General features: G+C 49.3%; 1 protein-coding gene across 1 annotated transcript in view; it reads left to right on the forward strand.

The window, feature by feature from the left end:
* The window catches only part of UNC5D (unc-5 netrin receptor D), a 1,128,748-nt gene that overhangs the window by 428,370 nt on the left and 674,554 nt on the right, over positions 1–25,824 (forward strand). Inside the window, 2 exon segments of the mRNA XM_077484820.1 lie at positions 6,310–6,453; positions 15,996–16,099. Of these exon segments, the coding sequence (XP_077340946.1) occupies positions 6,310–6,453; positions 15,996–16,099 (248 nt within the window).

Genomic DNA, 25,824 nt, shown 5'->3' on the forward strand with positions numbered 1-25,824 from the left:
CCCCCTGCCAACCAACTAGACTGAGCCTTGTACAATGTCTTCATATGCCTCCTGCCAGCCAACTAGACTGAGCCTTGTACAATGTCTTCATGTGCCCCCTGCAAGCCAACTAGATTGAGCCTCGTACAATGTCTTCATATGCCCCCTGCCAGCCAACTAGACTGAGCCCCCTACAATGTCTTCATATGCCTCCTGCCAGCCAACTAGACTGAGCCCCATACAATGTCTTCATATGCCCCTGCCAGCCAACTAGACTGAGCCCCCTACAATGTCTTCATATGCCCCCTGCCATCCAACTAGACTGAGCCCCGTACAATGTCTTCATATGCCCCCTGCCAGCCAACTAGACTGAGGGTCGTACAATGTCTTCATATGCCCCCTGCCAGCCAACTAGACTGAGCCCCGTACAATGTCTTCATATGTCCCTGCCAGTCAACTAGACTGAGCCCCATACAATGTCTTCATATGCCCCCTGCCAGCCAACTAGACTGAGCCCCATACAATGTCTTCATATGCCCCTGCCAGCCAACTAGACTGAGCCCCGTACAATGTCTTCATATGCCTCCTGTCAGCCAACTAGACTGAGCCTCGTACAATGTCTTCATATGCCTCCTGCCAGCCAACTAGACTGAGCCCCATACAATGTCTTCATATGCCCCCTGCCAGCCAACTAGACTGAGCCCCGTACAATGTCTTCATATGCCCCTGCCAGCCAACTAGACTGAGCCCCGTACAATGTCTTCATATGCCTCCTGTCAGCTAACTAGACTGAGCCTCGTACAATGTCTTCATATGCCTCCTGCCAGCCAACTAGACTGAGCCCCCTACAATGTCTTCATATGCCCCCTGCCAGCCAACTAGACTGAGCCCCGTACAATGTCTTCATATGTCCCTGCCAGCCAACTAGACTGAGCCCCATACAATGTCTTCATATGCCCCCTGCCAGCCAACTAGACTGAGCCCCATACAATGTCTTCATATGCCCCCTGCTAGCCAACTAGACTGAGCCGCCTACAATGTCTTCATATGCCTCCTGCCAGCCAACTAGACTGAGCCTTGTACAATGTCTTCATATGCCCCCTGCCAGCCAACTAGACTGAGCCCCCTACAATGTCTTCATATGCTTCCTGCCAGCCAACTAGACTTAGCCCCCTACAATGTCTTCATATGCCTCCTGCCAGCCAACTAGACTGAGCCCCATACAATGTCTTCATATGCCCCCTGCCAGCCAACTAGACTGAGCCTTGTACAATGTCTTCATATGCCCCTGCCAGCCAACTAGACTGAGCCCCCTACAATGTCTTCATATGCCCCCTGCCAGCCAACTAGACTGAGCCTTGTACAATGTCTTCATATGCCCCTGCCAGCCAACTAGACTGAGCCCCCTACAATGTCTTCATATGCCTCCTGCCAGCCAACTAGACTTAGCCCCCTACAATGTCTTCATATGCCTCCTGCCAGCCAACTAGACTGAGCCCCATACAATGCCTTCATATGCCCCTGCCAGCCAACTAGACTGAGCCCCCTACAATGTCTTCATATGCCCCCTGCCATCCAACTAGACTGAGCCCCGTACAATGTCTTCATATGCCCCCTGCCAGCCAACTAGACTGAGGGTCGTACAATGTCTTCATATGCCCCCTGCCAGCCAACTAGACTGAGCCCCATACAATGTCTTCATATGCCTCCTGGCAGCCAACTAGACTGAGCCCCGTACAATGTCTTCATATGCCCCTGCCAGCCAACTAGACTGAGCCCCGTACAATGTCTTCATATGCCTCCTGTCAGCCAACTAGACTGAGCCTCGTACAATGTCTTCATATGCCTCCTGTCAGCCAACTAGACTGAGCCCCCTACAATGTCTTCATATGCCCCCTGCCAACCAACTAGAATTAGCCCCCTACAATGTCTTCATATGCTTCCTGCCAGCCAACTAGACTGAGCCCCCTACAATGTCTTCATATCCCCCTTGCCAGCCAACTAGACTGAGCCTCGTACAATGTTATCTGATGTCTCCATAATAATTACAGACTTCATCTTCTCTCCCTGCCTCTGCCCTCTGCGTGCTGAAGGTCCCCAGAATTAGGCCATATGCCTCCACTGACCACACCATTTTTTTCTTTTTTGGTTGCAGAATTTCCCCTCCTATAATAAATGCCCCCCCCCCCCCCCAAATTTCTGTCTCCATAGTCCGGAACCTCAGTGGTGATTCACTGTTCCAGACATGGAAACAGATTCTGCAGCCATAAAAGACGCGGTGTGCACCACAAACAGACAATCATATGTTGCCGGAATCTGTTCTCACACAGATGTAATTAAATCTCCTCCGTGTTTTATTTCACTCTGCAATTACAATGTATCTATAGTAATCCTCAATTATTCCTCCGCGCACCTCACCGCCATCTGGATTTCCTATTTATGTTTTCATTTTACCTTCCTTTGCCGTGTAGCCGTGTGCATGTGCCTGACCCGCCTCCTTCTGGGCACATATATCATCTATGGTTTCACCATCACAGAGCTTAACTCCGGCTACAAAAACTTTTATTTAAACATATACTGCGGCAAACACAAAGGATCTAAATCCACCTTCAGTGTACCAAATGCCTTTGACAACACAGATATTACCTTGCAAATGTAGCCGGGACACCAGGGCCGGGAACAGGGGGGGGGGGGGGGCAGGAGGGCCGGCTGCCCCCTTGAGCACTGATATGTGAGGTGAATGGGGGCGCTGCAAGGAGATTGGGGGGAGGGGATTTGTGTTGGGAGTTGATATTATAGAGGTGGGGCTTTTGTATTGGGGGATTGGGTGGGCAAAGATTTTAGAGGGGGGATTTCGGGGGGGATTTGTACTGGGGAGGGGGAAATTTATGTTTGGGGGTAATCATGCAGATTAGTGCTCAGTTTTTTGGGGGGATTTTTGCTGACACATACTGCTCATACATCTTGGAAGGGGTGGGGGGGGGGGGTTGCAGTTTGGCATGTTTGCGTGACATTGTGCTGCACATAGCCTATGCAGAGAGCAGAACTGTGGGAGGGGCTCAGCAGGCTCCACCCACTGCTGGCTGCCTGCAGAAAACTACAGAAGGGGATGGGGGACAAGACAAGTCACCCTGTACAAGGGGAGATAGCAGCAAACAAAAAATATACCCCCCCCACAGAAACAACAGATCCCACTAGCAACAACAGACTCCCCCCCAAAACAAAATATGCCCCCCCAGCAAAAATAGATCCAACTCAGCAAAAGACCCCCGCCACAAACAATAGATCTCCCAGCAGCAAGCATGAATAGACCCTCCAGCAGCCAGAAACAATAGACCACTCCCTCAACAGTAGATCCACCGGCAGCATAAGAACCCCCCCAGCAACAATGGATCCTCCACCAGCAACAATGGAACAATAGATCCCCCACAGTGACAATAAAGTCCGTAGGAGCCAGCATCAATCAATAGACCCCCCCCTTGTAACAATATACCTCCCCACCAGCAATTGACCTCACCGCAACAATATGTCCCCCCCCATGACAATATATAAGCCAGCATCAATAGACCCTCTAGGACACTCCAGCACCCCTTGTCATTACATACATTCGGTGTTGGAGGAACAGCATTTCCCCCCATTCCCACTGAAAAAAAAGCCCTGGATGAAAAATCTAGGCTACCTAATAAGCAATTATTGGGGTGTGAAATATTGGGAAGTCACAGAGCTGAGGAGGTCAGGCTGTTGACCCTTGGCTGTCGTCGGCCATGTTGAACATTGTGATAGCTCCAGAAACAATGGTGGAAGTCAGTATTGTCTTCATATCCCTGGAAGCGAACAGCAGTAGGGTATATAATGATACGGAGGTAAATAACTATGATGAAACAATTTCAGTTGTATCACTTTGTCCTGAAAGGAAATCGCTGAACTCGTATAAGTTTCTCCAAATTCCAACCAGTCTTGGTCAGTGAGTTGAAGAGTGGGCAGGGACCACTTAAGTTGGGCCTTTTGGTGCCTGAAAGTGGCTGTCAGAAACCATGAAATCAGACCGAGACAGAAGTACAGTTAAATCACACTTGTTTAATAATAAAAGTAAAAAGAACAAACGTAGTCAAAACATAGCCAAAGTTCAGTAACCGGAATGGATAGTCAGCCAAGCCAGAAGTCAGGGATCAATGTAGTGGAACAGCAAGCAGGATCTGGGGCCAGAAGGGATGTCAGCAAAGCAATTCTTGAACAGGATCACAAGCGATAGTCTCTGTAATGTTGACCAAGGTGAAGGCAGCAATCCTCTGGACTGGACGGCTTAAGAAGGCAGGACTGATGAGCAGGATCATCAACAGGTGAGTCGCTGTGAAGAGATAGGAGCTGGCAATTAGCTGACAGCTGAGCGGGCAGTGACAAGGAAGGGCTGAGCCCAGCCCCAACAGTAGCAATGTTTGGGGTTATTATTAGTTCCAGATTGCATGTGGACTGCATGACAAATGTAATAATAGTCAAATAGAAAGTTAGAGGGGAACTTGAATCCTTCCATCGATTGGGGAAATTACTTAAATAAGTTTGTAGAATGTAATCAAATTCCAGATTGTACCTTCTAACTACCTCTGCCTCTTTCTTTGGCAAGCCTATGGCAGAGAAGAGATGCCTGAAACATAGATGTAAGTGTAGGCAGGTGCCATTAGTCACTTTGCCACTAGGTGTCTCTGTGCCAGAATAGTGTCTGGTACAGGAGGTAGTGACACAAGGTGTTAGGCCCCTTTTAGGCAGAGCCCTCCCATACACTCTCTTGGGGCATGGGAGCCAAACACCCCTCATCTGTGGGGATGTAACCAGCACACGTAGGCACTGAACAGGGCAGGGGGCAGAGTGGAGAATACCTGTGCACAGTAGAAGCCAGCTGTCGTCATTTTGTTCCTTATCGGGGTGGGGCCTAGGGTTGATTGCATAAGGCTTTTTAGGCCAGGTGTCACGTAACCAGTGGAGATCGAGCTGGAGAGGGGGCTTCTCTTGCACCTCCTGCCCGACACCCCTGGTAGTGATGACAGGGAGTGAAGGACACAGAGTGGCACGAGGGCCGATGTAGTTGATAGCGCTGGCTGGGATTTGGCAGGAACCAGGTGGGTGAAGAGCGCTGGGCAGGCACTGAGAAACAGAGCTCTGTATTGCTGGGTCAGCAGATGGAGGCGTAGCGGGGACATAAGCCAGGAGGTCATCAACAGCCGGACAGAGCAGGAACTGAGACAAGAGGCAGAGACGGGACACTGGCCAGGTTCGGTACACAGATGGGCAGAAAGGTACGGAGTCAAACACAAGCCGGGATCAGGTAGGCAGGCGGAGGTCAAGGAGAAGGTTCAGGTGTAGCTGGGTCAAGACACAGAAAGCTGGAACAGATCAGGTAAGCAGGTACTAGCTGAAAGACCACTCAGAAATGTTCTTGTGTCAGTGTTCAGTTTAAAGAGGCTTATTTGGCGTCCATTACGTGCACGTGCGCATACGCATTGGCGCATGACCGCGCGTGCCTGCGCATGCGCCAATACAAGTCCCTCTTTGTACACACACTGGTGTGCCCATGCTTGTGTGCAGATGCGCATCTGTTAGCCGGACTTCTCTTACATAAGGCCAAGAGTTCCCTGTGTAAGTGTGCCTCTCTGAAGAGTCCCGGGAGAGGTGTACCAACTGGTGTGCCCATGCTTGTGCACAGAAGCTCATCTGTTAGCCGGACTTCTCTTACACCAGGCCAAAGGTTCTCCGTGTAAGTGTGCCTCCCTTGAGAGTCCCGGGAGAGGTGACGACAGAGAGCCCAGTCCCGTGAGTACTAATGACCCTGGGTAAAAGACTGCAAGGGAGGTGGCTGTTAAAGTGCTGCACATGCTTTCACCTGTGGCTACTGTGGACTGTCCACTATATGTGATTGACTGTGTGTGTCAGTGACTCCAGAATGTACGTCCCGGTGATGCGACTGTAATGCCATTTCATGAACAACACCAGGAAACTGCAGTGAATCTATTTATTGTGCAGACATTCCTTCTTTGGCCTATAAAAGTCTACGGCCAGGAATGTCTTGTTGGAGGTCAGTGGCATGGAGAGAGCATAAGATGGTGGAGGGGGTCGGCCTCAGCAGGAGGGACATTGTTCTAGCAGGGCTGGAGTGGGGGTGGGGACTTATGCTTTGGTGCGAAAACCAGCCAACCACAAAGCCCCTTCATACATGTCAATGTAGCCATTAGCCGGTACCTTTAACTCGGATACAATGATGCTAAAAAAGATTTTAATAAGAACCGATGGTAAAAAAAAAAAAAAACTCAATACAATGTTTCTTTTCTTCTTCTCCAGGTTTAAAGGCTCTCGAGGTTTTCATCAACGTCACCAGACAGCAGGTGGAAGATTACCACGGCTCCGAGGACTATTGGTGCCAGTGTGTGGCTTGGAGCAATCTGGGCACCTCCAAGAGCAGACGGGCCTCCGTGCGTATTGCCTGTAAGTAACGTCAAAGGAAACTTGCATTGCGAAATGTATTTACAATAACGAGCGCAGAGGAAAGTCCAGAGCCACGGGTCTCCAGCCGGCTTTTCTTTTTTTTTCTTTTTTTTCTTTTTTTTTTTTTTTTTAATAAAGTAAGACAAATAAAAGCATGAACCTGTTTCCAGCCGGATTGGAACTTCCCCCACTCTGTATACATGGAGCCCAGCGCGACGGATCTCTAAACAAGGTTGTCACGCCGGTACCTTTATAAATGGCAGGCGGCCTTTTGATTTAAATAGAAACTTCTTTACAAGAGCAAAATCAAAGGCAACGCGCGCACAATGCCTTATGTACTATGGCGCTCTCTGGTTATATTCTTATACCGCATGGGAAGTCATTCCAGGAAGGCGAATTCACAATGAAATGATATGATTCTAATATTATACTTTGTTTAGGTGGCGTCAGCGCTCCATTCAAAGCTTTTCTGTGGCTGAACAAAGTTTGGAACCTGCCTGTTGTTCTTTTCAATAAGTTTTTATTGAAGATTGTATACATACATTGGGACAGTGTGGTGCAAGACAACATCTATAGCGTCCGAGTTATCTCTATGGGAACCCCCCGACTCAGAAATAACTGTCATCAACCATCAGACATGGGGAGAAAAGTCATCACTTCATGTAAAAATATCGCTCACCTTCAGAACTTGGAGAGTTGACCAAAGTGAGTCCAACCCAACCAAATGTGACCATCAGTTATGTATTGGAGTATCCCTAAACCTGACACATTGTGGTGGGTGGTTGAAGCTGTCATTAAACAGGCAAGGAAGGTGAGAGATTACGCCCCAGAAGGTTCATCATCACTCAGGGCTCATCCGGACATTTCATGTTTGGTCTCCATCCTTACCACCGGATTTAACCCTTTAAATGCCACACAATCATGCTGCAATCACATGTGGACCACTTCTAGGGCCATTGGTTTGAATGGCCACTTTTGCCTTGCCCCACTGGGGTTTGCATGTTCTTCCTGTGTTTGTGTGGGTTTCCGCAAGGACATAGAATGTCACTTTTTCAGCAATTTGAGCTCCAGAAACTATTGGATCGGACTATAAGGGCCAGCTTTCCCTCCCCACTGCCATCAGTGAGCCTTCCCCACCTCCAACAATTTGCCTTCAGTGAGCCTTTCCCAACCTCCATCAATGTTTCCTTCCCTCCCCACTGCCATCAATGAGCCTTCCCTCCCCACCTCCATCGATGAGCCTTCCCTCCTCACCTCCATCAATGAGCCTTCCCTCCCCACCTCCATCAATGAGCCTTCCCTCCCCACCTCCATCAATGAGCCTTCCCTCCCCACTGCCATCAATGAGCCTTCCCTCCCCCACCTACATCAATGAGCCTTCCCTCCCCACCTCCATCAATGAGCCTTCCCTCCCCACCTCCATCAATGAGCCTTCCATCCCCACCTCCATCAATGAGCCTTCCCTCCCCACCTCCATCAATGAGCCTTCCATCCCCACCTCCATCAATGAGCCTTCCCTCCCCACCTCCATAAATTAGCCTTCCCTCCCCACCTCCATCAATGAGCCTTCCCTCCCCACCTCCATCAATGAGCCTTCCCTCCCCACCTCCATCAATGAGCCTTCCCTCCCCACTGCCATCAATGAGCCTTCCCTCCCCCACCTACATCAATGAGCCTTCCCTCCCCACCTCCATCAATGAACCTTCCCTCCCCACCTCCATCAATGAGCCTTCCCTCCCCACTGCCATCAATGAGTCTTCCCTCCCCACCTCCATCGATGAGCCTTCCCTCCCCACCTCCATCAATGAGTCTTCCCTCCCCACCTCCATCGATGAGCCTTCCCTCCCCACCTCCATCGATGAGCCTTCCCTCCCCACCTCCATCAATGAGCCTTCCATCCCCACCTCCATCAATGAGCCTTCCAACCCCACCTCCATCAATGAGCCTTCCCTCCCCACCTCCATAAATTAGCCTTCCCTCCCCACCTCCATCAATGAACCTTCCCTCCCCACCTCCATCAATGAGCCTTCCCTCCCCACTGCCATCAATGAGTCTTCCCTCCCCACCTCCATCGATGAGCCTTCCCTCCCCACCTCCATCAATGAGTCTTCCCTCCCCACCTCCATCGATGAGCCTTCCCTCCCCACCCCCATCAATGAGCCTTCCCTCCCCCACCTCCATCAATGAGCCTTCCATCCCCACCTCCATCAATGAGCCTTCCCTCCCCACCTCCATAAATTAGCCTTCCCTCCCCACCTCCATCAATGAACCTTCCCTCCCCACTGCCATCAATGAGTCTTCCCTCCCCACCCTCCATCGATGAGCCTTCCTCCCCAACTCCATCAATGAACCTTCCCTCCCCACCTCCATCAATGAGCCTTCCCTCCCCACCTCCATCAATGAGCCTTCCCTCCCCACCTCCATAAATTAGCCTTCCCTCCTCACCTCCATCAATGAACCTTCCCTCTCCACCTCCATCAATGAGCCTTCCCTCCCCACCTCCATCAATGAGCCTTCCCTCCCCACCTCCATCAATGAGCCTTCCCTCCCCACCTCCATAAATTAGCCTTCCCTCCTCACCTCCATCGATGAGCCTTCCCTCCCCAACTCCATCAATGAACCTTCCCTCCCCACCTCCATCAATGAGCCTTCCCTTCCCACCTCCATCACTGAGCCTTCCCTCCCCACCTTCATCAATGAGCCTTCCCTCCCCACCTCCATCAATAAACCTTCCTCCCACTCCCATCAATGAGCCTTCCCTCCCCCACTCCTTCATTGACCCCTCCCCCCCACCTCCATCAATGAGTCTTCCCCCCCACCTCCATCAATAAGTCTTGGCTGCCCATGACCCTGTTACTGCTTGGCTGGTTCTCCTTCCTTAGACCACTTCTGGTCGGTCCTGACCACTGAAGAGTGGGAACATCGCATAAGAGCTGCACTGACCCAGCCGTCTGCACATTATAATTTGGTCCTTGTCAAAGCCCCTCGAATCCTTACACTTGTCTATTATTTCTGCTTTCATCACATCAACTTCAGGGACAACATGTTCACCTGCTGTCTAACATACCCCACCCACTTTCAGATTTCAGCCTAACCAGATAACCAATGTTGTTCGCTTTAGCTGTCAGTGGTCAGAATGTTCTGGCTGATCTGTGTATGTAAATTGCTGCGTAAACCGTCAGAACTATATAAATACCGAAATAATATTGACAGGGCTCAGTGTCCCTCCCCCCCCCTCACTAGTATTTAATCTTGACCCCCCCCCCCCCCCTCCACCACCACCACATGCTGCTCCCCCATTGATTCTCTAATCTGTATGGTGAATGTATTGCAGAGCGTCCCCTCGGTATTAATTCGCGGTTCCTCCGGTGGGCTCTGCAGACTCCAGTCAATCTTCGCAATGTCTCTGCCGGGAAGATGAAATAACAGAGCACCTGAAAAAAATCTTCAAACCTCCTATTACCGTCCTCCCAGGACTCCGATTTCCCATCAGAGAATGCCACGTCTCCAGATGCCACCCGTAACATTTCTCTTTAAGACGGGGATTATCCCGAGTCCCATGCGGACCAGACATTCATTTCTGGCTCACTTGGGTGCCTTGCGGCGCGGCGGCTGCTTGCTGCTCCATCGCCTTTCTATCAGAGATGAGGCCGAGACCACCAGCAGCTCCGCAACCTTCCTGGATTCTTATCCCCGTAGAAAAGACACCGATTGTTTTCTGACTTGATGGACCCTGAAAATAATTTACTGGAAAATCCTATTTTAGGAGACCCCAAATACTTACTGCCCTGCGTGGTTCTAAAGGGTCACTCCGCTTAGAACTGAGTCTGAACTTTGGGGGCAAATGCCGGCAGGTGCAATCACCCCCTAATGCCTGACCATACTGGGCGGATGAAATTAGACACTTTTTTATATATCCCTCAGAAATACAGTATCTCACAAAAGTAAGTACACCCCTCAGTGACATTTCTTTTATCTTTTCATGTGACAAATGACACTTGTCTACAATGTAAAGTAGTGAGTGTACAGCTTGTATAACAGTGTAAATTTCCTGTCCCCTCAAAATAACTCAACACACAGCCATTAATGTCTAAACCGCTGGCAACAAAAGTCAGTACACCCTAAGTGAAATCTCCAGATTGGACCCAATTAGCCATTTTCCCTCCCCCGGTGTCATGTGACCTGTTAGTGTTATAAGGTCTCAGGTGTGAATGGGAAACAGGTGTGTTAAGTTTGGTGTTATCGCTCTCACTCTCTCACACTGGTCACTGGAAGTACAACATGGCACCTCATGGCAAAGAACTCTCCGAGGATCTGAAAAAAAAAAGAATTTTTGCTCTACATAAAGATGGACTAGGCTATAAGAAGATTGCCAAGACCCTGAAACTGAGCTGCAGCACGGTGGCCAAGACCATACAGCGGTATAACAGGACAGGTTCCACTCAGAACAGGCCTCGCCATAGTCCACCAGAGAAGTTGAGGTCACGTGCTCAGCGTCATATCCAGAGGTTGTCTTTGGGAAATAGACGTATGAGTGCTGCCAGCATTGCTGCAGAGGTTGTAGGGGTGGGGGGGTCAGCCTGTCAGTGCTCAGACCATACGCCGCACACTGCATCAAATTGGTCTGCATGGCTGTCATCCCAGAAGGAAGCCTCTTCTAAAGATGATGCACAAGAAAGACCACAAACAGTTTGCTGAAGACAAGCAGACTAAGGAGATGGATTACTGGAACCATGTCCTGTGGTCTGATGAGAACAAGATAAAGGTATTTGGTGTCAGATGGTGACAAGCGTGTGTGGGGGCAACCGGGTGAGGAGGACAAAGACAAGTGTGTCTTGTCTACAGTCAGGCATGGTGGTGGGGGTGTCATGGTCTGGGGCCGCATGAGTGCTGCCGGCACTGGGGGGCTACAGATCATTGAGGGGACCATGAATGCCAACATGTACTGTGACATACTGAAGCAGAGCATGACCCCCTCCCTTCAGAGACTGGACCGCAGGGCAGTATTCCAACATGATAACCACCCCAAACACACCTCCAACACCACCACTGCCTTGCTAAAGAAGCTGAGGGTAAAGGTGATGGACTGGCCAAGCATGTCTCCAGACCTAAACCCTATTGATCATCTGTGGGATGTCCTCAAACAGAAGGTGGAGGAGGGGAAGGTCTCCAACATCCACCAGCCCCGTGATGTCATCATGGGGGAGGGGAAGAGGACTCCAGTGGCAACCTGTGAAGCTCTGGTGAACTCCATGCCCAAGAGGGTGAGGGCAGTGCTGGAAAATAATGGCGGCCACACAAAATATTGACACTTTGGGCCCAATTTGGAGATTTTCACTTAGGGGTGTACTGACTTTTGTTGCCAGCGGTTTAGACATTAATGGCTGTGTGTTGAGTTATTTTGAGGGGACAGGAAATTTACACTGTTATACAAGCTGTACACTCACTACTTTACATTGTAGACAAGTGTCATTTCTTCAGTGTTGTCACATAAAAAGATAGAAGAAAAGATTTACACACATGTGAGGGGTGTACTTACTTTTGTCAGATATTGTATGAGCAGCCTACCTATGAAAACACACTGTAAGTAACCAATGAAAATACTTTGGGGTAGATTTACTAAAACTGGAGAGTGCAAAATATGGAGCAGCTCTGATCCTCCTCTTCTCGGGTCCCGTGTCGGCGCTCCTTGCCCCTCCCTCCTAACAAGTGGCCCCACAGTAAGCAGCTTGCTATTGGGGCACCTGAGCAGGCTCGCTCCTGAGGATCTTCTCTGTCTGTTCATTCACACACAGAGCCGCGACTCAGACCCACTCTACTCTCTCCTCATTGGCTCACTGGCTGTGATTGAATGCAGCGAGGGCCAATGAGGAGGGAAAGACCTCACGGTGAGTTGCTGCTCCTGTGCACATTGCTGGATCAGGATGGGGCTCAGGTAAGTATTGGTGGGACAGGGGGGGGGGGGGGGGGCTGCACACTGAAGGTTTTTTACCTTCATGTATAGAATACATCGGACTTTACAACTACTTTAATCTTTGACAATAAAACCTGGAAGCTGAATGGTTACTATGCACATCTTTACAAGAATTTGCACGCTCCAGTTTTAGTAAACCCCCCTCCCCTCTTTGTGTTTTCTGTGATTTTACCTATTTTTAAGTTGGTGACGAGGTCCAAACACCCAAACAGCAAACCAATCACTCAAGAGTGGGTGCTACTGTAATACATTGGCCATATTATCAATTAAAGGGGAACTAAACTGTATCTGAGCACCACAAGCTAAAAATACTATTTACATTTTTTTTTAAATTTAAAGCAAACTCCCATCCTTCTATCCATGTCTCCATCCATCCATCCATGTCTCCATCCATCCATCCATCCATGTCTCCATCCATCCATGTCTCCATCCATCATCCATCCATCCATCCATGTCTCCATCCATCATCCATCCATCCATGTCTCCATCCATCCATCCATCCATGTCTCCATCCATGTCTCCATCCATCCATGTCTCCATCCATCATCCATCCATCCATCCATGTCTCCATCCATCATCCATCCATCCATGTCTCCATCCATCCATCCATCCATGTCTCCATCCATCCATCCATGTCTCCATCCATCATCCATCCATCCATCCATGTCTCCATCCATCATCCATCCATCCATGTCTCCATCCATCCATCCATCCATGTCTCCATCCATCCATCCATGTCTCCATCCATCATCCATCCATCCATCCATGTCTCCATCCATCATCCATCCATCCATGTCTCCATCCACCCATCCATCCATGTCTCCATCCATCCATCCATGTCTCCATCCATCCATCCATGTCTCCATCCATCTATATCTCCATCCTTCCATTCCCCCATCCATCCATGTCTCCATCCATGTCTCCATCCATGTCTCCATCCATCCATCAATCCATCCATGTCTCCATCCATTCATATCTTCATCCATCCATGTCTCCATCCATCCTTCTACTCATCCATCCACCCCTGTCTCCATCCATTAATCCATCCATCCTTCCACTCCCCTATCCATCCATGTCTCCATCCATCCATCCATGTCTCCATCCATCCATCCATGTCTCCATCCATCCTTCTACTCCCCCATCCATCCATGTCTTCATCCATCCATCCATATCTCCATCCATCCATATCTCCATCCTTCCATTCCCCCATCCATTCATGTCTCCATCCATCCATCAATCCATCCATGTCTCCATCCATCCATATCTTCATCCATCCATGTCTCCATCCATCCTTCTACTCATCCATCCACCCCTGTCTCCATCCATTAATCCATCCATCCTTCCACTCTCCTATCCATCCATGTCTCCATCCATCCACTCCCTCATTCATCCACGTTAGGGTTGCCACCTTTTCTTCAAGTCAAACACGAACACTTTAGCGGTGCACAGCAATGTTTTTTTATACTATAAACTATACATATATTTTGCTATTAAATAACATTTTTAATCATACGAAGTTAATAACAAGAGTCCCCCTTTACATCAGAGTCCACAGAATTCCCCCTTTTACATCTGAACTTGCAGAGTTCCCTTTCACTGTAAGGGGGGAATCTGCAGACTCTGATTTAAGGAGGAACTCTGGGGACTCTGACATAAGAAATGTTCTGGGAATCCTGATTTAAGGGGGAACACTGAGAACTCTGATGTATGGAGCAGACTGATGTAAGGGGGAACACTGTAGGCTTCTGTTGTAAAGGGGAACTCTGATGTAAGGGGTGCTCTGAGAACCCTGATTTACCTTACCTCACTCAGAGGCAGGAGAGAGACTTCAGTCACAGACAGGGAGGGATGGTGAACTCACTCGCCCCTTGGCGGTCAGCACCTCTCAGCCAGATGTATCTGAGGCTGCTGGACTTCAAATTTCCAGCCCCAACTTTCCTTTTCTGAGGCACGGTGCCAGGGATTAGAGTGTGGGCAGACAGAGAGGGGTAGGGGTGGGGGGAAGAGGTGCAGATCGAGCCCTCTCTCCTCTCCTGTTTGTGTGTTTGGGGGGGGGGGGGGGGATTTCTTAGTGCTGGCTTTGGGCAGTGTGAAAGAGTGTAACAGACACTCTAAGTTTAGACAACTGCAGCCAGCAACCCTGCTTGGAAGCCATAGACCAGTCTAAATAATGTGTCCGGGTTTCAGGTAGTCTGAAACCTGGACACATGATTCCAAATCCGAACTGTCCGGGTGAATCCTGGACAGGTGGCAACCCTAATCCACGTCTCCATCCATTCTTCCACTTCCCCATCCATCCATGTCTCCATCCTTCCACTCCCTCATCCATCCATGTTTCCATCCATTCTTCCTTCCACTTCCTCATCTATCCATGTCTCCATGCTTTATTTTGTTGAGAAATCACTTTGACCCCCCCCCCCCCCCCTCCAGCATTTCTAGCCACAGCCATCTTGAGTAAGGGCATATGATTCATGTAGTAATTACTTCCTGGACTCCATCTGTCCTTAGCTCAGGCATGCAGACAGGAGGGTGTGCTGCAGCTTAGCTGAGAAAGCTCCTCCTCCCACCAAGACTCCTGGGTATGTATGACCTCATTTTGGCCTAGGCCAGAAACCAGGAAGACACTGAAGAAATGTAAGCAGACAAAATGAAAGTGGAACTATAGGCAAAACTTTTTTTTTTCATTTTGGATGGAGTAAGAGAGGGTCATAACCCCATTAAGACTTTGTTTTAACCATCTGTGTCCCATTGCAGCGATGTCTCTTCACATCCTGACCCATAGCCAACAGGAAGTGAGAGGAAATCCCTGCAAACTCGGGGAATTCCCTAGGGACTTCCAAGTCACCAGAACTAGTGTCCCCCTTGGAGGATTTCCCCTCTATTACTTTTCTAGGGATAACCCAAAATGTGTGATTTTCAATGATAATGGTAAACAGAACAAATATAGAGGAGGCACAGACAGCAATAAAAACCTGCCAGGGGGCCTAATCCCTCTCCACTCCATCCAAAACTAAAATGTGCTAGTGCCGGCAGGATAAGGATTGAATGTTAATGGAGAGAGTTTAGTTCTAATTTCATGAATCCTGTAGCTGCTGACTTTGAAGAAACAGACACTTACCAGCCCAAAGGTTCCAGCACTGTCTTCCCTACAGCTGATTCTTCTCAGGGCTCTCCGGGGCTGCCATCTTGCATTTGGGCACCAGCTGTGACTTCCTTCTGACTCACATCCGGCTACCCAATGAGGTCCAAGATTGAGGGGTGTAAGGAGGCTGGCCCTGCAGCCTCTTAGGATGTCTAATATTATCCCAGGAGGCTCCGGATGGGGGGGGGGGGGCAGTTGAGGAGCCATCACCCTCATCTAGGCAAGGATTGACCAAGTAGGATGGCATACTATCAAAAAGAAGTACTCTGCCCCCACCCCTTCCCCATGTAGATAGAGGCCGGAAGGGAACAGAATGGAGGCACCTTTCGTTTTTGGGGGGAAGGTCCGCTTTCATTGATTTCTTGACCAACCTGTTTCCATCTTATCCAGAACCAGGCTGTTCATTTCTTCTTTCTATCTCTGCAGACTTGAGGAAGAATTTTGAGCAAGATCCACAAGGAAAAGAAGTCCCCATCGAAGGAATGATTGTTCTGCACTGCCGCCCGCCAGAGGGAGTCCCCACAGCTGAGGTTTGTACTGAGAACTTGATGGGTTCAGCTAGAGATGCCGGAATTTGTCTGATGTTGGCGCATTTTATAGAAGTCCTTAGAGAGCAATCCCATGATGCAGTGAGTGAAATCATTTACTGAATGGCTAATGCAGGAAACAATGTACTAAAGAGAGAAACGCCATTTTATTTAACACCAACCCCCCACCACCGCCACCACCACAGCCACATGTCCCAACCCAACCACTATATGTGGGCTGTGCTAAAAAATATATACTAACATGCCCAGCGGTCCAGCAGTGTTCTGTAACGATTTGCTGCCCTATTGTTATACACCCGGTCCCATCCTATCACCTTCTGGTGTCATTGGGGGGTGGGGCAGCTGTCTCTTCTGGGTTCATGGAGCCACCGCCATGATGGGAGTCAACCTTAAAAACCAGGAAGAGACAGCCGGCCCATCTGATGATGTGACACAATGCTTGTGCAATAAATTACCCCATGAGTACCCCATAAATGGGTGACAGATGATTGAGTACCTCATTAATGGGTGCCAGATGATTGAGTACGTCATGAATGGGTGCCAGATGAATAAGTACCCCATGAATGAGTAACTTCACCCTTCCAAACCAGCTCCTAGTTATTGGGGACCCCTTTTCTTATCTGTTTGTAACCAAGGAGAGGGATTGCCAAAACCTCCAACTGGAGGCTTCCTGTTGTCTTTTACATAAAGTCAGTCCTATCTTTGGAGGTGTCCACCATGGCCACCAGTCAGGTACAAAGCTGTCAGAGGAGATTGGACCATCTTGGTAATACAATATCAGTGGGTGAGGAAGTTACAGAATACAGGGTGAAGGTGAAATGTGTACTATATTCTGTAACTTCCTCACCCACGGATATTGTATTACCAAGAAGGTTCAACCTCCTAAGACAGCTTCGTACCTGACTGGTGGCCATGGTGGACACCTCCGAAGATAGGACTGACTTTATTTGAAAGACAACAGGAAGCCTCCAGTTGGAGGTTTTGGCAATCCCTCTCCTTGGTTACAAACAGATAAGAAAGGGGGTCCCCAATTGCTAGGAGCTGGGGGGGGGGGCTGCAGCACTATTCTTATACCTGGCTGAGGAGATGAGCCTATGGAAAGGTAGGCCGTGGACTTAACTCAAGGTGGGCTGCTGTGTTCATGAAGAAGTACCCCATGGCTTCCTGGGATGCATGATATGGGTACAGTGCAGCGCTTACCATCAAAAGACAAAGTGCATTTTTGAGGCTTAAAGGATCCTGATGAAGTGAAGTATCCTGTGAAACGCGTAGACCGACTATTGACCCCACCATACCCTCGACTGAGTCTTTATTTGTATTACATTGTATTGCTTTGTAGGCCCTTGTAGGTAATTTTTAAAATGTAATTTTGTGATAAAATGCTATGTACATTTTAATGGACTTTATTTACTGATCCTGATTTTCACCATCTGAGGCATAATCAAAGTTCCCATTATTCATGCTGCGGTTGATAAGATATCCCAGGAGGGTGCAGGCAATAAATACTTCTCGGGATGTGTTCCTGGAAAGAGTATTTAAAAAAATAAATAAATATAAATATTTGATTGTGTGAGAGGAGGGGGGTAGGAGGGGAATGGGAGAAAGGGGTTGGGAGGGGTGAAGGTCTGTTTATTACTAAAAAATGACAGTACCCCTTCATTCTCCATAGTTGGGGGATCCCCTGTTCTCCTTCTATTGCTGTGTTGATGACAAAAACTAGATTGCTGGTGTTGATATGCTTGATGACTTCATTTTTGATTATTTTGGTTTCTAATGTAAATTATATGCAACCTACTTCAGCCAGATTTCACAGAGCGTCTCATGTGTGAAATGGGTATGTTTGCTTCCTGAATCCTGTATTCTGTAACTTCCTCACCCACTGATATTGTATTACCAGGAAAGTTCAGCCTCCTAAGACAGCTTTGTACCTGACTGGTGGCCATGGTGGACACCTCTGAAGATAGGACTGACTTTATGTGAAAGACAACAGGAAGCCTCCAGTGGGAGTTTTTTGGTGATCCTTCTCCTTGGTTACAAACAGATAAGAAAAGGGGTCCCCAATTACTAGGAGCCAGGGTGGGCTGCAGCACTATACCTATACCTGGCTGAGGAGATGAACCTATGGAAAGGTAGGCTGTGGACCTAACTCAAGATGGGCTGTTGTGGCAAACAAAGAACACCCCCCTCCCCATGGCGAGGCACTGCACTGAAATAATCCGGCACTTACCTCTTCTGGAGTGCGGGCAACAGCCGCAACGGCAACAGTGTCTGCTCCTCCAACTTCCTCCGAATGGGTCTCCTCTTCTGCCAAAGCAGTGGGTATTAAATAGGATTTCCTGACGCTTTGACCAATTGGGAAACAGGTCTCGCAGACCTGCCTCCTGATTGGTGGGGAGGAACTTTAGTGTGAAAATAGTGAAAATGAATTCGCTATGGTCACACAACTGGGTGGTCTTGGAAAGCAATGCTCTGTGCTCCAAGGCCACCCTTTTTTTGAAGCCTATTAGAGCCTCTGGATCTAATCAAGTGCTTAAGTGCTATTTTTTGTTTTAAATACCTAGGTGAAGCTCATATTTTTACCATACAATAAAATAATCTTTTTTTATATTATGCTACGCTCATTGTTTATTGCTGCCTAAAAACCCCGTTGGTGGGGGAATTTGTTTTATTTTTTCTAATCAAGTGCTTAAACCCCCCCCCCAGCATTGGAATCCATGATTGAGCACAACTGATATGTAGATCAGGGGGTCGGACGCATGGATAGGGGAGGCAGCGCCCCATGCCCCCTCTATGTATGGGCCGTCACTGTTGTGTATAATGATCGAGAAGTACGTATGGGGAATTGTATAAATGGCCAATACGTCTTGCTGATACATTCCAGGTTGAATCAGATTTTAGAGAAGGCTTCTGGGGCAGAGCAAGGAATCAAGTGTGTAGGTGGGGCCTACTTTCCCTGCACATGAGGGTACATTTTCCCGTGTGTGTGCTCATTAATGCCCCGGACCATCTGGGGCTGCGTTCATGTGAAGTCAAACATTATAACAGTTCCTCGGCTTAGAGACAAGCCGTATACCGCGTGCAAATAGTTCTCTGTGACGTATCTTGTCCCATTGATATTTAAAATAGAACAAATGTGTATCTATCACAGGGTGGTGTCTGTGGATACACTGATAAATAAAATGCCACGTCCTGGTTTTCGATAGGATGTCAATTAGGTCTTAAATGTGTAGTTATAAGGAGGAAACATTTCTTTTTTGTGTGTAAAAAGGAAATTGAACTCTTTATTTTCTGTTTTTATTTTTTGTTTTAAAAATAAATAGAAATAATTCCTTTTGAATATACTGGTTGTGTTTACAACTTTCTTTATGCCTAAAAAGTCCAACTGAACCCACATTTTTTCTTTTGAGGTCTTTTATGTGAAGGTTCTTTTATTTTTATTTTTTTATTTTTCTCCCTTAGGGCCGGTTCACACAGGGGGCGACACGACTTGCCGTGCCGCGACCTGCCGCGACCTCAGCGGCGACTTGCAAATGACTTCTGTATAGAAGTCAATGCAAGTCGCCCGAGGTCGCCCAAAAGTAGTACAGGAACCTTTTTTCTAGGTCGGAGCGACTCGAGTCGCTCCTCTTAGAATGGTTCCGTAGTACAGAACGGGGGCGACTTGTCAGGTCGCGGCACGGCAAGTCGTGTCGCCTCGTGTCGCCCCCTGTGTGAACCGGCCCTTACTCCCCCTTTTCCTTGTCAATATTTACATTCACAAAGTATCTTGTCCCATGTCACTACACACCTTGATTGTTCGTGTTTGCATGTGGGGGTGCACCACAGAGCCTACGCCCTCTCTACCAGTTCAGCATACCTCTGCCACCTTAATCCCAGAGACAGAATAGGGTCCCTAGCATGAACCTAATGCATACACTCATTTAACTCCTCTCTACCATGGGGCCAGGTACATGAGGTCTCCGTACCGTAGGTGTGGTCCAAGTTACTTTGGGGGAACCGATTGCTAAGTAGGGAGTCAGACCACCGAACCTTTTGCCACCGGAGGACCTGTCATCTACAGTAGGTACCGCGCTTTATGACCGGCTGGTATATACTTTGCATTAGTTACCGTTTACCCATAGCTACTGCATTCCTCCTCCAGCTTGTCTTCCCAAGTTAACTTTGTAGTGCCCTTGCTTCATACCCATTGCTTTCCAGACCCAGTTCTTTTGATACGTCAGATTCTACCACGCACCCCTTGAATGACTTCAGACCAGGCTCAGAATGTTTGAAACTTTACTGAAACTTTCCATGCCAAAGTCCATTGCAATACATCTCAATGTATCACAATTTCAACCCCTAAGTTGAAGCTGCCCAGGCATACCTTGGAAAAGCAAAGGTCCAATATTGGAATCCTCCAGACATTTGACACTTCCTCCGATAATTTTGGTTTCCCGAGTGACTACTGAGCGCAGCAGCCTCTTCTTAAGATCCCATGTCCACTGCGGCCTGAAGTAGGAAAAGTGCAAGCCTCTAGGCCCAGCCTTCCCCCTCTTTCATAACACAGGGAGGGAAGACAGGGCCCAAAAAGCCCGGGAAAGGAGTGAGTACCCAGTTAACCCCTTCCCAGCCTGAGCAGGTTAACTCGCTTGCTATCACAAAACACGCATTTATAGGCAACCTGCCTACAAGTAGTGCAGTGGAAGTAGGACTGGTCCCCCTCATGGATCCTGAAGAAGCCTTCCTAGGGCTTGTATTGACGGCCTTTGGCATCAATTTGACATCAGTACGAGCTCATTCATAGTTCGGGTTTATTTGTCCTACAGTTGACTTCCTTCTGATCTGAGTTCGACTTACTTCAAGCAGGTTTTGCCTTCCATAGAAATGAAAACCCAATTAAAGCAAAGCCCTTACTTTGGCCACTTCATACATAGTGCAAGTCCACTTTAACGTCTCAGTCCACTTTCTAATGGAATGACAAAGATCTGAGATCTGAAAGCGCTGATATCGAGCGGTCAGACGTATTGATGAACGGGGTGCCGATGGCCTCACTTTACTGAAACTTGACATTTCTGTAGCTGAAAGCTAACAAGATGCTATAAGATGTTATTAATTATTCATCAGCGCATCGTTTATAGGGCAGACTTCTTATCGCGTCTCCACATCTTCTCGGGAGTTTCACTTTTTTTGGACTTCATAAACGTTTTATTTCTCGAGCCGAAAATGATTGAAATGCATCGATCGCGTATTACGTATTCACTTTCATTCATGTTGGCCGATCGTGTTTTTGAAGCTCAGTTTGTTGGATTAAGGAACTCGCAAACGGCATTTATTCAGCTAAAAAAAAAAAATGAGAATTGTACATTGTAGACCTGACGGGGGTGCCGACCCAAGAACTTCACATTTCTTTTGCAAATCTGGACATTTCTTTGATTTGTCGTCTTTGATCTTCTGTGTGAGGTTGTAGGGTGTGTGTGTGTTTGATCTGAAAGCGGACAAGGAATAAGAGAAGGTGGATGTAGAGTGACCCCGGACCTCGGGGGGGGGGGGGGGGGGGCGGCAACCAGAAGTTGGAGGTTAAAGTACAACTAAAGGAAACTTGGGTGGACTGGCGAGGGACTAGAACCCCTGTCTGGTTTCTATTGCTGTCTGTGCCCTAGTTAGGGAGGTTCACCCTCTCTATTTGTCCTGTTTACCGTTATCACCAAAACTGGAAGTAAAAGAAAATCCCAAAGTTTGGGTTGTCCCCAGAACAGTAATAGAGGGGACATCTTCCAATGGGGACACCAGTTCTGGTGACAGCCAGGAATTCCCTCAGTTATTTTAAGAGATTTCATCTCCCAAGTGTCAGTATTTTTATCTGTGTTAGATTTAAAGTGGTTGTAAACCTCTGAAATGAAATATGAACAAAGCATATCATCCCAGTGGTCTCCAAACTGTGGCCCAGGGGCTAGCTGTGCCCCTTTGCTTCACTTTAGGACTTCCTTGGGGTTCTATTTTATTCACCAACACCAATGAAGAGTACACTTCCCCTCAATGACACCAAAGATAGGGAGAAATTCCTTCTAATGGACCAACGATGGGGCCAAATCACACCAACGACGGGGCACAATTCCTCCCACTGACACCAATGATGGGGCACTATTCCTCCCACTGACACCAATGATGGGACACTATTCCTCCCACTGACACCAATGATGGGGCACTATTCCTCCCACTGACACCAATTATGGGCCGCTATTCCTCCCACTGACACCAATGATGGGACCCTATTCCTCCCACTGACACCAATGATGGGGCACTATTCCTCCCACTGACACCAATGATGGGGCACTATTCCTCCCACTGACACCAATGATGGATCACTATTCCTCCCACTGACACCAATGATGGGCCGCTATTCCTCCCACTGACACCAATGATGGGGCACTATTCCTCCCACTGACACCAATGATGGGGCATTATTCCTCCCACTGACACCAATGATGGGACACTATTCCTCCCAATGGCACCAATGATGGGGCCAAATTACACAAATGATGGGGCACAGTTCCTCTCACTGACACCAATGATGGAGGATTGTTTACTTCCGCTGACGCTGGGACATTTTGTAGTCCCAATGGCCACAGTCCTACCCCCCCCCCCCCCCAAAGTCTGAAGGGCAGTTAACCGGCCCTTTGTTTAGAATGTTTGGAGACCCCTACTCTATCCAAAGTACCAGATGTGATTTCTGTCTGCACTGTCCACTGCTATCTGTATGGGTCAATTCTGACAGTCTTTGCTGACACCAAGGAATCCCAAATCTCATCTCCCCCCCCCCCCCCCCCCCAGCCAGCACACAGCTTGTGATTGACAGCCCCTTAGCTGTGCATGCTTCCCAATGAGACTGTTCAGAGGTGATCTGTAATTTCCCTCCATTCGGGTCTCAGATTACACTCAGCATCCTGCTCTATGCTAGCTAGACTGGGAAATGACTGAGGGTGGGAGGTGACTGGGAAATGACCGAGGATGGGAGGTGACTGGGAAATGACCGAGGATGGGAGGTGACTGGGAAATGACCGAGGATGGGAGGTGACTGGGAAAGGAATGAGGATGGGAGGTGACTGGGAAATGACCGAGGATGGGAGGTGACTGGGAAATGACTGAGGGTGGGAGGTGACTGGGAAATGACAGAGGATGGGAGGTGACTGGGAAATGACTGAGGATGGGAGGTGACTGGGAAATGACTGAGGATGGGAAGTGATTGGGAAAGGACTGAGGGTGGGAGATGACTGGGAAAGGACTGAGGGTGGGAGGTGACTGGGAAAGGACCGAGGATGGGAGGGGACTGGGAAATGACTGAGGATGGGAGGTGATTGGGAAAGGACTGAGGGTGGGAGGTGACTGGGAAAGGACCGAGGATTGGAGGTGACTGGGAAAGGAATGAGGATGGGAGGTGACTGGGAAAGGACGGAGGATGGGAGGTGACTGGGAAATGACCGAGGATGGGAGGTGACTGGGAAATGACTGAGGGTGGGAGGTGACTGGGAAATGACCGAGGATGGGAGGGGACTGGGAAATGACTGAGGATGGGAGGTGATTGGGAAAGGACTGAGGGTGGGAGATGACTGGGAAAGGACTGAGGGTGGGAGGTGACTGGGAAAGGACCGAGGATGGGAGGTGACTGGGAAAGGAATGAGGATGGGAGGTGACTGGGAAAGGACGGAGGATGGGAGGTGACTGGGAAATGACCGAGGATGGGAGGTGACTGGGAAATGACCGAGGATGGGAGGGGACTGGGAAATGACTGAGGATGGGAGGTGATTGGGAAAGGACTGAGGGTGGGAGATGACTGGGAAAGGACTGAGGGTGGGAGGTGACTGGGAAAGGACCGAGGATGGGAGGTGACTGGGAAAGGAATGAGGATGGGAGGTGACTGGGAAAGGACAGGGGATGGGAGGTGACTGGGAAAGGACCGAGGATGGGAGGTGACTGGGAAAGGACTGAGGATGGGAGATGACTGGGAAAGGACTGAGGGTGGGAGGTGACTGGGAAAGGACCGAGGATGGGAGGTGACTGGGAAATGACCGAGGATGGGAGGTGACTGGGAAAGGACCGAGGATGGGAGGTGACTGGGAAAGGACCGAGGATGGGAGGTGACTGGGAAAGGACTGAGGATGGGAGATGACTGGGAAAGGACTGAGGATGGGAGGTGACTGGGAAATGACCGAGGATGGGAGGTCGACTGGGAAAGGACCGAGGATGGGAGGTGACTGGGAAAGGACGGAAGATGGGAGGTGACTGGGAAATGACTGAGGATGGGAGGTGACTGGGAAAGGACCGAGGATGGGAGGTGATTGGGAAAGGACGGAGGATGGGAGGTGACTGGGAAAGGACGGAGGATGGGAGGTGACTGGGAAAGGACGGAGGATGGGAGGTGACTGGGAAATTACTGAGGATGGGAGGTGACTGGGAAAGGACCGAGGATGGGAGGTGACTGGGAAAGGAATGAGGATGGGAGGTGACTGGGAAATGACTGAGGATGGAAGGTGACTGGGAAAAGAATGAGGATGGGAGGTGACTGGGAAAGGATGGAGGATGGGAGGTGACTGGGAAAGGACGGAGGATGGGAGGTGACTGGGAAAGGATGGAGGATGGGAGGTGACTGGGAAATTACTGAGGATGGGAGGTGACTGGGAAAGGACCGAGGATGGGAGGTGACTGGGAAAGGAATGAGGATGGGAGGTGACTGGGAAATGACTGAGGATGGGAGGTGACTGGGAAAGGAATGAGGATGGGAGGTGACTGGGAAAGGACGGAGGATGGGAGGTGACTGGGAAAGGATGGAGGATGGGAGGTGACTGGGAAAGGACGGAGGATGGGAGGTGACTGGGAAAGGATGGAGGATGGGAGGTGACTGGGAAAGGATGGAGGATGGGAGGTGACTGGGAAAGGATGGAGGATGGGAGGTGACTGGGAAAGGATGGAGGATGGGAGGTGACTGGGAAAGGACTGAGGATGGGAGGTGACTGGGAAATGACTGAGGATGGGAGGTGACTGGGAAAGGATGGAGGATGGGAGGTGACTGGGAAAGGAATGAGGATGGGAGGGGACTGGGAAAGGATGGAGGATGGGAGGTGACTGGGAAAGGATGGAGGATGGGAGGTGACTGGGAAAGGATGGAGGATGGGAGGTGACTGGGAAAGGATGGAGGATGGGAGGTGACTGGGAAAGGACGGAGGATGGGAGGTGACTGGGAAATGACTGAGGATGGGAGGTGACTGGGAAATGACTGAGGATGGGAGGTGACTGGGAAAGGAATGAGGATGGGAGGTGACTGGGAAAGGATGGAGGATGGGAGGTGACTGGGAAAGGATGGAGGATGGGAGGTGACTGGGAAAGGACTGAGGATGGGAGGTGACTGGGAAATGACTGAGGATGGGAGGTGACTGGGAAAGGATGGAGGATGGGAGGTGACTGGGAAAGGAATGAGGATGGGAGGGGACTGGGAAAGGATGGAGGATGGGAGGTGACTGGGAAAGGATGGAGGATGGGAGGTGACTGGGAAAGGATGGAGGATGGGAGGTGACTGGGAAAGGATGGAGGATGGGAGGTGACTGGGAAAGGACGGAGGATGGGAGGTGACTGGGAAATGACTGAGGATGGGAGGTGACTGGGAAATGACTGAGGATGGGAGGTGACTGGGAAAGGAATGAGGATGGGAGGTGACTGGGAAAGGAATGAGGATG

The sequence above is a fragment of the Lithobates pipiens genome, unplaced genomic scaffold (assembly GCF_037356315.1).
Source record: "Lithobates pipiens isolate NorthernLeopardFrog02 unplaced genomic scaffold, aLitPip1_a1.2 Scaffold_162, whole genome shotgun sequence".
NCBI lineage: Eukaryota > Metazoa > Chordata > Amphibia > Anura > Ranidae > Lithobates > Lithobates pipiens.